The 15,513-nt window shown below is 40.1% G+C and overlaps 2 protein-coding genes and 1 pseudogene across 10 annotated transcripts in view; all 3 read left to right on the top strand.

Moving 5' to 3' along the window:
• The window catches only part of LOC116063704 (apolipoprotein L3-like), a 59,573-nt gene that overhangs the window by 40,455 nt on the left and 3,605 nt on the right, over window positions 1-15,513 (top strand). For 3 of the 9 annotated variants that reach the window (XM_035996424.1, XM_035996423.1, XM_031318624.2), the window contains 2 exons: window positions 4,271-4,390; window positions 7,933-8,901. In XM_035996424.1, coding sequence (XP_035852317.1) covers window positions 4,271-4,390; window positions 7,933-8,901 — 1,089 coding nt within the window. Of the gene's footprint in view, window positions 1-3,708; window positions 4,193-4,270; window positions 4,391-7,932; window positions 8,902-13,659; window positions 13,885-13,970; window positions 14,035-15,513 lie in introns of those variants that run through there. The other 6 variants (XM_035996430.1, XM_035996429.1, XM_031318622.2 and 3 more) reach the window with 5 other exon arrangements.
• Window positions 10,739-15,513, top strand: part of sult3st1 (sulfotransferase family 3, cytosolic sulfotransferase 1) — a 16,893-nt gene continuing 12,118 nt past the window's right edge. The window contains exon 1 of the mRNA XM_035996431.1: window positions 10,739-10,968. Coding sequence (XP_035852324.1) covers window positions 10,827-10,968 — 142 coding nt within the window. The 5' untranslated portion in view covers window positions 10,739-10,826. The remainder of the gene's footprint in view (window positions 10,969-15,513) is intronic.
• LOC116063711 lies at window positions 12,212-12,911 on the top strand (annotated as a pseudogene).

Raw genomic sequence — 15,513 nt, 5'->3', positions numbered from 1 at the left:
ACCTAAACATAACCATTGCCGCGCTGCCTGGGAGGAGACGTTGGGGGCAAAAAACACTAAAGACGTTAGAAAGTGGTACAGAGGGGAAGAAGCGAAGTGGCTCCTGAATGTCTACTATGTTTGATTGATTGTAAGAAATGCCGAGTCGTGCTTAGACAAGACAGCGTTTGTAAAAGCTCAGTGTTTCTGTTCACTCATTGAGAGACTTTTCCACACAGGAGCTATCGTGCCTTTTGTGAAATTGTTTACTCCTATATTTGCAAATATAAATAAATGACAAAAACCAAACTTGGTTTAATTCTCAACTGTCTTTATTTGTTTCACCTTTTCTAACTTTGAAAATCCACTCCTGCTGCAAAGGAAACTTCCACCACAACAGTAACACAACTAATCTAAGTATTTCAAAAGGTTGAACACACATACAGATGTCTATACAGTAAAATCGCTACGTGATTACCGTTATATCCGAGGGTTGAAGTTGCATTTTAACGGGGCAGTGCAAGTTGCAGCTGTGGTTTAGCTGAAGCTAACGGCGCTTGAGCTTTCACGTTACAATATAAAAGGTGTTGACCGTTGACTTAGCTAGTGTTACAGGCCTCAAGCATGAGTAACCTGTTAACAGATAAATATGCCCTGTTTTGATTCAGGAAAAGAAGAGACGGGATAATTTAGTTGTGCTCGTTCAGCAGGCTGTCCTCTGTCTTTATTAGCATAAAGCATATCTAGCATGTCATAGCATTAAGCATATTAACTTGCTTCTCCTTTCACCCTGCATAACACATTTATCAAACCTTAATAAACAATAATTTTTTACAAATACACACTTATATTAACAATGTCAAGGAGTTGTGGTAGAAATAACTAAAAGTACGACATCACGGCTGCCAACTTGTGACTTCGTTTAGCTACATACCGGAAATACTAGGAAAAAATTACAAGTTTCTAACCCAAATCAAACACACATTTTCTACCTCAAACTTTCTCAGATAATGTTCCAAATGGTTTTATAGTGCTTCAAATTGAAAATGCATGTAAACCTGACCTCTTTCACAGAAAAATACATATGATAAGATTTCAAACATAACAATTGTGACTATACATTTGTGGGTGTCACACTAGCACGCAAACAGTTAATTTACATGTCTATGAGCATGTTAGCAAACTACACCAAGAGACAAATACCGAGGAATATTAATAGAAAGCAGGGGAAACTAGTACTTTCATACTTTTTAGTATGGGCTAATTAGCAACCTGCCTACCATTAGATGTTAGCTTCCGAGCTAGTTAGCAGCTAGCCCCAGAAGCTCATGAAAACAAGGCTTTCACCAGAGCAGTTGGCAAATTATGGTATTTCCGTTCCACTCTTTTCGTTTCAAAATCGGAAATCAAATGAACGAAAAAGTACACGGGCCAAATTACAGTTCACTGTTGTTGCATGAAATGTCGTTTGTGTTTAGCCTACATCAGTTTCTATCATCTAACGTGAAACAAGAGGCTATATCAGCTTCGCTACCAGGGTGTCTTGGTCCGTTCGAGCGTATGGGAAGTGACGTAGGCAACAAAATAAAATGGCTGACTTGGATGTGGGCCTTCCCGCAGGCTGCAGCGAGAGGCTCCTCAGTTCATTCGAACTACAGATCTGGCAAACTTGCACAATGTAATGTAATGGACAATTCCGCTTCCAACCTGTAGGGGGACTGAAGCGGGAAAAGTTACATAGTGTTGCTTTAAAAGGAAATACTCAAGTATAAGTGTTTTACCAAAGCCAGTCTACGGAAAGCCAAAGCCCGTTTACGGAAAGTCGTTCCACTCCCTATTAAGCCCCATTGTACCTACTTTGGTTGCAGTTCCACCAGAGTTCCACTGGGGGTGATCACGGTCCAGTGCAAAATGAATGGGACTCTATGGAGCTAGACGGCTAAATTTGTCTCTTTCGCCTGATTGTCGTTGAGAAATCTCAGATTTGATTGTAGTTTTTGCAAGTTCAACATGGATTATAGGTCGAAAGTTGAATGAACGAGTACTTATGCCCTTTCGATTTGTTACAGGTTGAGTCGTTGTTGCCCATAACACGCTAGCATTCTGCTAATGAATGCTGATTGGTCAGTGAAGGACAGATTACGATCGGAGATCCCGCTTGACGGCATCCGAAGCAGAACCAGAATGTCAGAGTGAATATTTCGGCGTGGTCTTTAAAACATTAGCAAACCTCTTTCTAGCACGTGTATTGACAGGGAGAGCCTAACCTGTCAGCTGTGTTGTCGATGCCTCGAGAGAAAAAAGGAAGCGACTCAGAGCTTGCCGTAAAGCAGAATCTCTGGCCGTATATGTGTATGACGTCATTGACATTTTAAAAGGCTTTTTAGAACAAAAAAGCCACTTTAAAAAAATCTAACACCCAGCAGTGTGTATTTTCTTAGCCTCTCCTTTCAAATGCAACATTCAAATTACTAGACAAAAAATTATATCCTGAGAAAAGTGGATTTTGAGGGGTATAGCTCCATAGAGTCCCATTCATTCTGCACTGGCCTGTGAGCGCCCCCTATATGGAACTCTGGTGGAACTGCAACCAGTTCAGAAGCCGGAAGTAACGAGAGAGTGGAACTTCTTCCCATATTAGAAATTCTTTGGGAAAGCCTTTCCACTCCCTATTCAGCCCTATTGTACCGAATTTGGTTGCAGTTCCACCAGAGTTCCACTGGGGGTGATCGCAGGCGAGTGCAAAATGAATGGGACTCTATGGAGCTAGACGGCTAAATTTGTCTCTTTCGATTGCCATTGAGAAATCTCTGATTTGATTGTAGTTTTTACAAGTTCAACATGGATTATAGGTTGAAAGTTGAATGAACGAGTACTTATGTCCTTTTGATTTCTTACAGGTTGAGTCGTTGTTGCCCATAACACGCTAGCATTCTGCTAATGAATGCTGATTGGTCAGTGAAGGACTGATTACGATCGGAGATCCCACTTGATGGCATCCAAAGCGGAACCAGAATGTCAGAGTGAATATTTCGGCGTGGTCTTTAAAACATTAGCAAACCTCTTTCTAGCACGTGTATTGACAGGGAGAGCCTAACCTGTCAGCTGTGTTGTCGATGCCTCGAGAGAAAAAAGGAAGCGACTCAGAGCTTGCTGTAAAGCAGTATCTCTGGCCGTACGATGTGTATGACGTCATTAACATTTTAAAAGGCTTTTTAGAACAAAAAAGGCACTTTAAAAAAAATCTAACACCCAGCAGTGTGTATTTTCTTAGCCTCCCCTTTCGAATGCAACATTCAAATTACTAGACAAAAAATTATATCCTGAGAAAAGTGGATTTTGAGGGGTATAGCTCCATAGAGTCCCATTCATTCTGCACTCGCCTGTGAGCGCCCCCTATATGGAAGAGTGGAACTGCAACCAGTTCAGAAGCCGGAAGTAAGGGGAGAGTGGAACTTCTTCCCTTATTAGAAATTATTTGGTTTTATTTAGTGGTTGCTGCCAGATCTCTGTCCCAAACTGTCACAGAACAAACCTAGGGTTTTACAATGTGAGACCAACTCCACCACAACAATTTGTTTTGAAATCTCACAAACTGGATGATGTTTTGTTACAGAAAGGAACTCCAGGAGGCCTTGCACCGCTACACCGCAAATACCCTCACCGACATCAAGAAAGTGAGAGAATTCTGTGAGGGGAACCCCGAATGGATGCTTGGGAGGGAGACAGAGTTTAAAAGGATGAGGGGCATCAAAGACAGGGCTGACAACATCGACCTAAGCATCGGCAATGTTAGAAAGTCAAAGAACAAAGGTAAGGCCTTTTGGGAATATATGAAGAGCAAGGCAACCCAGGTGACTGCAGACAGCAGGCGTGCAGAGCTGGAGACGGAGCTGGCTGCTGTGCTTAAGGACACTCTGAGAGGCCTGGAGAAGCTCAACTGCTTCCTGGATGCTGTGGAGAATCTTGCAGTCACCTCACTTCATGTGTTCATGGAGGAGAACCAGGTGTTACATCTGCCAGAAGGGATCAGTCCTGAACATGTTCAGGTTGTCATCTCTGCTGCACGGAGAATCTGCCCTCATCTCCTCGAGTTTAAAAGAGATGCAAGCGTCTTCTTCCTTCCCAAACTTCAGAATGTGGAAGTGCTGGCATATCAGCTGGAGAAATACATAAAGACCACCCAGATAATCTGTGAGAAGTTAGAGAAAAGGTAAACTGTCATTTCTTCAAAATGAAATGCACATTTAGCAAAATAAACAATTTTATTTACTAACTGTTTCCTTCACAGCTCCTTCAGTGACTTTTGCCTGGAGATGAACGATGAATCTCTGGTGGACCTCGATGTGGATTTGTCTGAAGATGACGTACAAAGGATGCTTCATCACATTAATCAGCTCGATGAAATCAGGTATGATTTAGCCACCTATGTATTCTGGCTCCAAATGTCATGTCAACACAGATGTGCAAGATGTTATTAGTGAATGTAATGTAAATGTAGACATGTAGTCAAAACAATTATTAGCTTGTTTTCTTGTTTACGGCATGGGTCAGCACAACATGTGCACCACTTGTTCCCCAGAGGAGAAATGCTAATGCAGGGCTGCCAACTTTTCAAAAAACCTTGGATTGAGATTTGGTGGGGCCAACCAAAATTTTGCCGCGTACAAAGCAATTGTTTTTCATCAGTGGTTCTCATTGTAGGGACCAGGGTCCCAAAGTTAAATTAAGATTGATATACCAAAGAGATCTACTAGGACCACTGAAATTCTAAAGAATGAGAACCACTGATTTACATAAATTCTAATCCTTAAAAACTAAATAAATAGAAATAACCATTTTTGAAATGAAAAAGACCAAACCTCATTAGGTTAGGCAGTGAGGGAAATTCATTCTTCAATCAAGGCCTTTCCACAAGGTCCAGCAGAAAATAAACTGAAAAATACCATCAGCAAGACAAAAGACACAGCATGGCTCATTTTGTGCTTGTGTTATATTACAGCCTTTCTCAAAAACAGGCCCAGTAATGTTTGGCCCTCATCCTCTGTGTCCCACTTACGTAATTTTTTGGGAAAAGAGAGACTATTTGTTCATTTTATGAAAGATTTAATGAATTATTTATAGTTACATTTAGAGATGCACAGAGGTTAGAGAAGCACAATAGTGGCCCAAAGTTTCCCAGTATCTGCCCCCCTGGTAAGCTGGCACAAACATCTGGACCAGTCACAGCTGCATGGCCTGGCAACCCAATGGCATAGGTTTTGTTTCCAGATTTTGTGAGGAGACATATAATTTTGAGCATTAAACACTGAATTTTTATGCACCTATTTCTACCCTTTTCTACATCAATTTATGCTGAAAACAATTGGAAATATAGAAAAATAAGGCCCTCAGTCATTCTGTATTACTTTCAACTATTCTCTTGTAGATCAACTTTTTCTAATTTAACGTTATCTGTGCTGAGTCAACACACATGTAGGCCTAATTTACTCTTCCCTCCTCTTTTGTGTCTTTTGTTGGGGAAGTAACATCTTTAAATGTTCATGTTGCACTTATTCATGTGAATCACACATTCATTCATTTTAATTAATTTATAAACCCCTGGACTTCAATAGCTCAGCCTCAGCTGTGCATGTTATTACTCCGCTGATATGGTAGTATCTCATTCAGACCGTCTGACTGACACAGAGGCCCATTTGGGTCTCTGGTCTCTGACAAAGTTTAGAGAAGTGGCTGTACGCTGCTCTTCATCGGAGGTAGAGCACGAATGCAACACGTCACTGCCCACAGCAGAGCGAGTCCACTAGAATTAACTGAAGTTGCTACACTTACCAGCCGGGCTGCTCACCTCTATTTTTACAGAGAGAGTGGACACAAAGCGGCGGACGGGTCTGTATTTATTTAATAGCCTACTCAAAGCACACATACCTGAAGCCGGGGAAATGCGCCTGGGATGGCTTGTGAAGTAGCATCGTAAATGTGAGAACATTTCGAAAATTCCACAGGCAGGGAGCGCTCTTGAACCCCCTCACCGTCTCTGAAAGCATAACTAGTCGATCACGAGTGGTTCAACAGGTAGATCTATAGATAAACTCATCTTTCAGGCATTTGACCGACCGGGTTGACACTTCAACGTGAGAAATCGGGGGTGTGGCGTCGGAGCGTGTGAAACCAATCAAATGCGTGTCTCACGGCCACACTGAAGAAAAACTAAGACGATGAACATGATTAACATCAGAGGCAGCGTCAGCCGATTTTGCCGGGGCTCTCTCTCTCGCTCTCTCTCCCCCCCGAAGAGACAGTGTGAGTGGGGATAACTGTGGTAGGCTAATTGTAGCCTGTATGTGTGTGTGTGTGTGTGTGTGTGTGTGTGTGTGTGTGTCTCTGTCCGTCCGTCGGTCTCTCACTCCGTGTGCCTGACGGTGTGTCTCACTGTGAGAAGTGAAGACTACCAAAATCACCATGAACCTACAGTGAGAACTCGCTCGCTCAACACGGGTAGGAGAGACTAGACCGCCGCCGCGGTACCGATACATCGAAGATCCAGCAGATCAGATAAGCAAAGCCCATGACGTGTTGTCGCCATAGCGACTGCAAGCAACGGTGATTGACTGTGTTAAGCGCAACTTTTCAAGCTGAAGCCAAGAAGCGCTCTACCATTACATTCAAGTTAAAGTGGTGTGAGAAGTGGTTCAACTTGGAAATTGCAACTAGGACTCAGCTCTATTAACCTTGCATTATAGTGCTTAGCCTGCATGTTTTGGGGATGTGCTGGTGTTTCTGGTTGTTACATGCTACAAGGTGTAGGCGGGGAATCTAACTCCATAAGGGAGTGAATACGTTTTGAGTATAAGGTGAAAGAAAAGGACAACATAAGTTTAAGTAGGCTACACCTCCACGACTCCTTCAAATCACAGAAAACACACATGGTATGAGTTATAGGCCTATTTTGAATGTGCAAAAAGTTTTGAACATGAGCAGACATCCTGCTCAAACACATCTGAAATATTACAGTCCAGGGGTTTATTAATTCGTTAAAATTAATGAATGTATCATTGAGGTGAATAATTGTCATATGCACATTTAAGGAGGTTACTTCCCCAACAAAAGACGCAAATAAGGAGGGAAGAGTAAATGATGCTAGGCTACATGTGTGCTGACTCAGATATAATTAGAAAAGTCGATCCAAAGGAGAATAAATAGGCTAATTGAAAGCAATACAGAATGCCTTAAGAGCCTTATTGCAATAGGCCTATATTCCATTATGTTTTTATATTTTGAATTGATCCCTATATGTTTCCCTTTACATAAAGATATTTCTAGCATAAATTGATTCAGAAAAAGGTAGAAATAGGTGCATACAAATTCACCTGAATGCAGGAAATTAAGTGCTTATAATGTTCAAAATTTTGAAGTTATTTATTGTCATATGCACAACAATACAAAGAAGCAGTCATTGGCAATGTATATGTAAGATCTCGGGCTCCCTCCAACAAAGCTAATACAAATACATAAAAAGAAATTCAAACAAACAAACAAAAATACATAACAAAATAAAACAAAAAAAACACAAAGTTGAAGAGGAGCTAGGGACACAGCAACATGGCTGTAGACTCTTTTTTTTTGGAAATTAGAGGCAAAATTATTATAATTCATAACTCAAATTAATGATTTCTATAAGGAACTTTTTGATAGTGAATACAGCACCTTATGTTATGGGTCTTGTCCAGCAGGGGTTAATACCTTAGTATAATTTGTAATTTATGTAATCAAATATTGCTGCTCATTTCACTTTTATGTGGATTATATTGCTTCTTGTAGCCTGCCAATGTGTGTCCCAAAAAACAGATCCCAAATATAATATTTTCATATTGAATTTTAAAGTACCATTCTAACCTTTGAGATGTGCGATCCTATTTATTCTTTCTTGATTCTTGATTTTCTCATCATCAGGATGAACCAGAGCTTCCGTACGGTATTCTTGTATCAGGACGAACCGTGTTCTGGCTTCATCGATATGTTCAGCGAGCGACAGCCCCGGATGCTGCAGTTCCTAAAAGCCCTGGAGGAGAATGCTGTTCAGCTAGACAGGATGAATACGGGGGCAAAGATCTCCAGTGTGGCCGGCAGCTCAGTGGGGGCAGTTGGAGGTGTGCTTTCCATCATTGGTTTGGCATTAACTCCTGTAACAGCTGGAGCGTCTTTAGTGCTGACATTGACTGGGGTAGGGCTGGGAATTACCAGCGGAGTCAACAGTGCTGTCACCACTGTCACAGAGATTGGAGTAAACCGTACACAACAGAAGAAAGCCAGTGAAGTCTTCCAGAGCTTCATGGAGGATGTGCAGGATCTGCAGGATTGTCTGAAGGTAGAGATCAAAGAGGAAACAAGCCCGATAGATGTGGTTGTGGGAGTTGGCAAGGTGCTTGGTAAAGCTGGTACTATTGGAAAAGGCATTGATTCTATTGTTGATGCTGCTTCTGCTTATAAGATGGTAAAAAGTGAAGAGCTGATTGCAAGTGCTGGCAAAGTGGCAGTGCAGGAAGGAAAAGCATTACGTAACGTGCCCAGGGTGGCAGCAGATATCCCAGATATCGGACAGGCAGCAGTCAAGGGGCCTCTTGCCCTCTCCAAGTCAGCCAGGGCCGGGTTCATCAGGCTCAATGCTCTTTTCCTCGGCATGGATATCTTCATCATCTGTAAGGACAGCATCAGTCTGGCCAAAGGCAGCAAAACTGAAGTCTCTCAGTTCATCAGAGCCAGAACTGCACTTTGGAGCTCAGAGTTGGACTCATGGCAGAAGATCCATGACTTCCTGTGTGAAGGTCGGCTGACATCAGAGGAAAACAAAGCTATCCTGGAGACCCCATTTTATCCAGAGAAGGAGATGAAGAAAGAAAGAGAAACAGAAATGGAAATTCAATTTGATGAAGAAAACAGAAAATGACAGAGAAACTGTTTTGTGTAATACAGTAGTGCTCAGTAAACAGAAACAATTAGCCTACTTCATTCATATGCATTCAATGTGCCTTTATGCTAACTGATTCATGTCAATAGTTATTGAATCATGTATTAAGATTCAATAACTGTAAATCATTGATCAGCATCAAACATCATTTAAGTCTAAACGTAATGCATTATATGTATCATTCAGTAATACATTGTATTAAGAATAATTGTAAGTGAATGATAAAATGACTACTTAACACTAGAAATGCCATTCAATCAGTGTGATTTACTATAATCAGTGACTGTCTTAAATAAGATAAATAAGAGCAGAGCACAATACTCTGATTATTTTGTATTAAAATAATGGTTTTAAGGTGCTTTTATAACATACTGTATATATAATTATCTACTCATCGTTCGAAATAAATATGTCAAAAACAGAAAAATCCCAAATCCATGATGCTGATTTATGTGCATGTGCACTGGGTCACACTTGTGTGAGTTGCTTATCAAACCCCCGTTGGCCTCCAACTAGTGTTATTGTGACAAGAATTAAGCTTATAGGTGCACACTTAAAGGGGTGATAGAATGATTATATAGGGTATTTTACACTGTTCTTAAGGTCTCCTAATAGGGTATGTAACATTGGTTGGGATGAAAATTGGCCAAATGCTAGAGCTTTTCTTCCAAATATGGTATGCTCATGAATATTTAGATGAGCTGCGCGCTGATTGGTTTGAGCGAACCCCATAGAAACACATTGGAGACGAGACAGCAGGTCTCATATTTCAGACACTACAAAGTTATACATTGTTTGTCGGGCTATTTCATGTCGGAGCTCCATCATGGCTTCTGCATTTTGTAGTCCAGTAACCCAGAAACGGTGACTTTGCGCGTGTATGGAGCGCCGCAGGCTTCCCTTCGTGACGGAGATCCAGCTAGCTCACAGCGAGTCTATGAAGTAGGACACGCCGGGCGGCGAGGCAGCACCGGCCGCTGTCACGTAGCCTGCTGAGCTCCTGCTGAACTGCGACACACAGTCGGACAAAATTTGCAATTAGCCATCAATTTTCGTAAAACAGCCCATATTTGACCTCTACATAGTTGATTTCTCACATAAAAAAGTCTCAGAAGTGAATTTAGTGATACAATAGCAGATTAACAATGTATACAATGTCTGAGATCTGCGCGACCTATTCAGAAGACTAAGCTGACCTCAGATCAGTGTTGTAGCCTATGTAAATGTTTGGGCGTGACAAAAACAGAGACTAGAGCCAAATGAGGAGGAGCCGCCGAGTTGACGTCAACTAGGCGGCTTGTTGAGATTTGCCCGTTTTCAGAGGCAGTTTCAAAATGTGAGATTTGCAGAGGAAAGAGGTGTCAATGGGATTTTGAGGTTCTATGTATGTCCTAGATACCCAATAAACTGTCATTATTCAACTATGACAAGGTAAAATCGGTTTTGCATTCTATCACCCCTTTAAACTAAGGGGAAGCAAGAAAAACATTCCTCCATCAGCAGATGAAAGTGAAAACATCCTTCTTGTGTCTCTGCTCAGTGAAGCTGGAACATTCAAGTGAAGTAACAACATAGTACATTAATAGTATTTGCAATGCAAAGCATGCAAATTAGTTTTGAGACTATGTGCTTTTTGGCGTCCTAAAGTTATATTACTAGACAGACTCCAGAGGAGTTTTTTAGACCATGGGAAAAACACTGTTATATTTCAAGCTTACTGTTGGTGGCAGTGTATACCCAGCTGTACCTATTATTTCAGATATAGGATTCATGAAGAAGCCAACATGCACAACTCAAAGTCCAGAGTCCAGCTACCTGTGACCTGTTCTACTCTGGTTGTGAACATTTCTTTCATAGTTCTGTGTGATTCAGAAGTAACATGGAGCAGATCACAGACCATCTCTGCAGGTATAAAAACTACAACTTTCTAGTTGATTTCACAACACCAGAGCACATCGATTCACTCCAGAGCTTTGAAATTAGAGATAGTGACGTATTCCTCGTCACTTATCCAAAGTCAGGTGAGTGAGACAAAGTTTTCTGCATCACATTATTTGCATTAAAGGTTTTGTCCATAGCTGGGAACAGATTTACTGATCATACATTTTCTCGTAATTTAACAGAGTTAAGAGTTTGGCATCGATCAGAGAATGGTATGTACTGGTTGGCTGGTAGTTTAAGAAGTTTTTTTTTTTTTTTTTTTTTTATCAGATTATCTACGTGATGCGTAATCCAAAGGACAACATCATCTCCTATTACCACTTCAGTAATGCCTGCGATGAACTGGAGACTCCCAAGAACTTTGAGGACTTCCTTCAGAAGTATCTGATAGGCAACGGTAAGGAACCTCCAGAGAGTCCAGTGTTGATACATTTTAAAAGATAACCACCTGATCATGTAAACGATCTGAATACTTTCTCCACCACTGCTTATGTTTGTTTATTCTTTGTACTGTGTGGTTCATTTGTGTATTGCTGCTAACCCAAACCCATGTTTTAACCCAAACCTAACCCTCTATCGGGGATAAATAATGTATCTATCTATCATACAGTTGGAGCATCATCCTGGTTTGACCACATCAGGGAGTGGCATTCAAAGAGAGATCAGTACAACATCCTCTTCCTCACCTATGAGGAGATGATTTTAAAAAGATGTGGTTTTCTCTGTGGTTGTTCAGCATTTTTGTGTTGTTGGACTGAAAAATGGTGTGGGGAAGGGATGCATTTCTAATCCATTTAATACTATGAATTCAAAAGGGCCACACTCACTTGAAAATATAGAAATAAATTCTTTGTCAGCGTTTAAACTTTTACTCTATTGAACTTCTGTTCCTCTTTTAGGACTGTGTGACTAGCCTTCATAAAGAAATATTTCTTTGTGCTGGGCCGGCCTTCTTGTTGGTACTGCTTGAGGCCTGGTCTCTATTTCTTTATGTCCACTTTTTACTTGATGGATTTGGATGAATCCAAGGTAATCCTCTGGTAACAAAAAAATGTTTAATCAATGCTTAATGCATTCATGCTTTGGTTTTATGTCTAGATGTTGACAAGCTTTTGATTTGACTGTAATGACACCTGGGGAGGTTACTGGTTGATGGTAAGAGATGAATCTCCAGAGGAAAGGCATGTTATTTGTAGCACCTTTCAAAAGCAAGGCCATCCAAAGTGCTGTATATAAAACTTAAAAAGGCATTAAGACGAGATATCAAATAATCAAAAGGAAATATAAAAAGACACATGGTATTTCAAAAAAGTAAAAACTAAATTAAATAAAAGTTACAGTGCACAGCAATATATGAATCTTTAAATTTAATTTAATACAAAGCAGTGGGAAAAGGAAAGGTTTAGAAGAACTGAGAGTTGCATCTCATGTATTTTTGTTCTTACTTCTTTTTCAGTAACTAATCAAAATGTCAGACACAGCTGTTGCAGTTCCCGCAGACAAGAAGGCACCTCCCAGATTCAAGCAGAGGGCCATGCGCACCTTCAGGAGCAAGGCACTTAAATCTGGCTAGAAGGGGTGAGATGGAATTAAGATCACACACTCTCTCTCTCTCTCTCTCTCTCTCTCTCTCTCACACACACACACACACACACACACACACCACACCACACCACACAGTATTTTCTTTATTTGCCATTTAAAATCTTGTGTCTCTCAGTTTGTACTTATCACATCTTTTTTGTCTAACGTACTCAGATTCGGAGACGACATCCCCAGCATGGAGGGTCTTGGCAGTTGGCACAGACATCACAGTGATTTGCTCATGGGAAGCCTTCGGGGACATGGAGCTCAGCGATCTGGTGAAATATGGAATTGTTTAGTCCTTTTCCCTGTTCCCTCATGTATTCCAACTGTTGACTGAGCAGCTGAAACTCTTGTACTTGTGTGCTCTAGAGATGAGGCAGCATTTGTTAAAGGTTTGACCTGGAGGGGAAAAAAATAAAAGAAATCCAGCACTCTATCTTGTCTCATGCACTTTATCTGCACCTGCCTTTCTACAATTCTCCATCGTCCTCTTAACGAGTGATGTCAGCAGCTCTGGGCCTGAGCTTGTACTTTCCACGGAGGAAACAAAGAAATCAAATTGAGAAGGCTATACATTTTGTGATATGAAAGAGGGTTTGCTAGCTGTTCCAGGTATACGTTTTGCTTTCCTCTTCTTCCACCTCTTCTCCTCAAAACAGCTGATTCAACATGCACAGATGTCTGTTTTGTGTATTAGCTAAATGAGAATTAATTTGTATGAGAAAGTCTATAATTCACTTCACTCTTCAGTGAAAGGGACCATCTGTGTATTTTGTAAGTAAAGAGGAACATTTCCATAAACACAATAATTGTTAATATTTTCCATAGAACATGCCTCTGTGTCCTTCATACTGTATTACCACAACATGCTACACTGACATATTTTAAAAGGTACAGCTAGATCAACTAGTTTATTTACTTTGGGGTGATTAATCTGTAGCAATGCCTCTTTTTATGAAATGATTGCAGGTTTTGTAGCCTATATCAAATCTGCAGAGTAAGCTATTAATCATAGTTGTCAAATAAATGTAGCAGTGTGAAAAGTAGAATATTTTCCTCTGAATAGAATGGAAGTAGAAGTCTAATTTAGGAAAAAAGGAAATACATAGTATAGTCACTTCAATCTTTGGGTCTTATCATCTGGTAGGCCTAACGTGTATATTTCCGACAGGACTTGAAGGCAGCATCAGGAAATCAGCTCGACCAAGTGCTATGCTATGTGATTGCTATCAGAAACAGTTTCAGGCTCCTAAATAAAAATAAAACATCCGCCCACCGAGGCTGCATGAGTAAAGTAGCCTACAGACATGGGTGTGGTGGTTCAGCCTGCTGATGTGGAGAAAGGAAAACGAAACCAAACAGTGAGCTGTCGACGTTTTGGCAACAAAATTCTTCAACAGTCTCAGTAAGTAATTTTAGCAGATTCAGTCAACACGAGTTGCGAGCGAGCAATAGAACGATCAGATGTCTAATTTTGATCTATTTTTATTTAAAAAAAGGTGAGGCCACAAAAAGGAACTGAAACAACGAACTGAGAGGAGAAACATGTCTGCTGCAAGGTAAAGAGTTTAAATAGTTGAACTGCTTTTGCACAGAAATGAGAGAAAGTCTGTAGTGACAGCAAAGTGTCAACTAAGGTGAAATAAGTAGACTAGGCTACTATTAGGAGACAGATCTTTGAATGCCTGAAACCCCAATACACATTATGTTATGAAGATGTTCAACACATTTAAGTGGATTTAACAGTGCAGATTGTCTTTTTTTAGTATTAAATCGGAATGTAGAAATCCATATTGTATCATATTAAGACAACAAATAGAGAAGTAAGCAATTCTTAGCTTTCAGTATGTCAACCATTGTATAAATCATCACTGTAAAATCATTTCACAGTTTAAAATATAATCCAATGAAGGTTAATAAATTTAAGAGCTACTGATTTGAAGGTTTTTGAATACGTGTCGTCTCTCATCCGAGGGACTCCCTCAGTTCATGAAATGCATCTTCAAGAACCTTGACTAAGTCCAGTTGCCCCTGAATGTAACCTTCCTTGGATAGCCTACTATGAACCTTCACAGACATATCAGATATGAAATACTGCACATTATTGTTCCCAAAGAATATGTAGAACACTTCCTAAAGATGGCAAAAGAATGAAGTTTTCTGAAACCATGACCTTATTATCTTATAATGTTTGATCCTACCAATTTTACCTACATTTGTTATTTAACCTAAATGGGGATGTAAGAATCACATTAGGCCTACAACAATAATAAATGAAAACTCAAATAATAGAATAACCACTATTCATTTCCATATGATTCTTTGTCAAAGCCACAGGGAGCCACTGTAGAGGGGCTAAAGAGCCACATGGGTCCTACTGCTACCTTAAACCTTAAACCCATTGATAAACCATTTGTGCTCTGGTCACATCTTCGGGTCAAATCGTGTAAATGCAACAAAAAACAGTCACACACCCTGAATTATGAAGAGCAGTGGTTTAACATTTTGGCTTGTGACCCATAAAACAAAGCAATGTTAATGGTTGTTAATGTCTATGCATATTATTTTTCCTGTTTTATCTGAATAACTTTGTTGTCCTCAAAAGTAAAAGTAAAAAAAAAAAAAATCACAGGAACATATGAAGACATGAATTAAAATGTCCAAAGTATAAGTATTTTTCCTTCCTTTCCAACCTGTTGATCATCCTACAACTCCTAAATTTCTCATTGTGTCTCTTTGTAGTAGTGTTTTGTCTTTGTGTCACTTTGTAGTCATTTTGGATGGCTCCTCGGCTGTTTTAAACTTTACTAATGCTATTGTGCTTTATTTAAATATTAGTGTAACCTCAGTATGCTGTGAAGCTGTAATATAAACAACAACTGGATTTGGTTGTCAGATAGTTGATAATAAGAGATGTTTATAAGGTTTAGGGCTAAAGGAAATGAACAAAGAAGACATCTAAACTTTCAACTGAGCTCTGTTAACATTGTTAACAATCATTTCAAACAGAAGCCTTTGGCCCGGGGACCCAATAGACC

This window comes from Sander lucioperca, chromosome 21 (assembly GCF_008315115.2).
Source record: "Sander lucioperca isolate FBNREF2018 chromosome 21, SLUC_FBN_1.2, whole genome shotgun sequence".
NCBI lineage: Eukaryota > Metazoa > Chordata > Actinopteri > Perciformes > Percidae > Sander > Sander lucioperca.
This window is presented reverse-complemented; position numbering and strand designations above follow the sequence as displayed.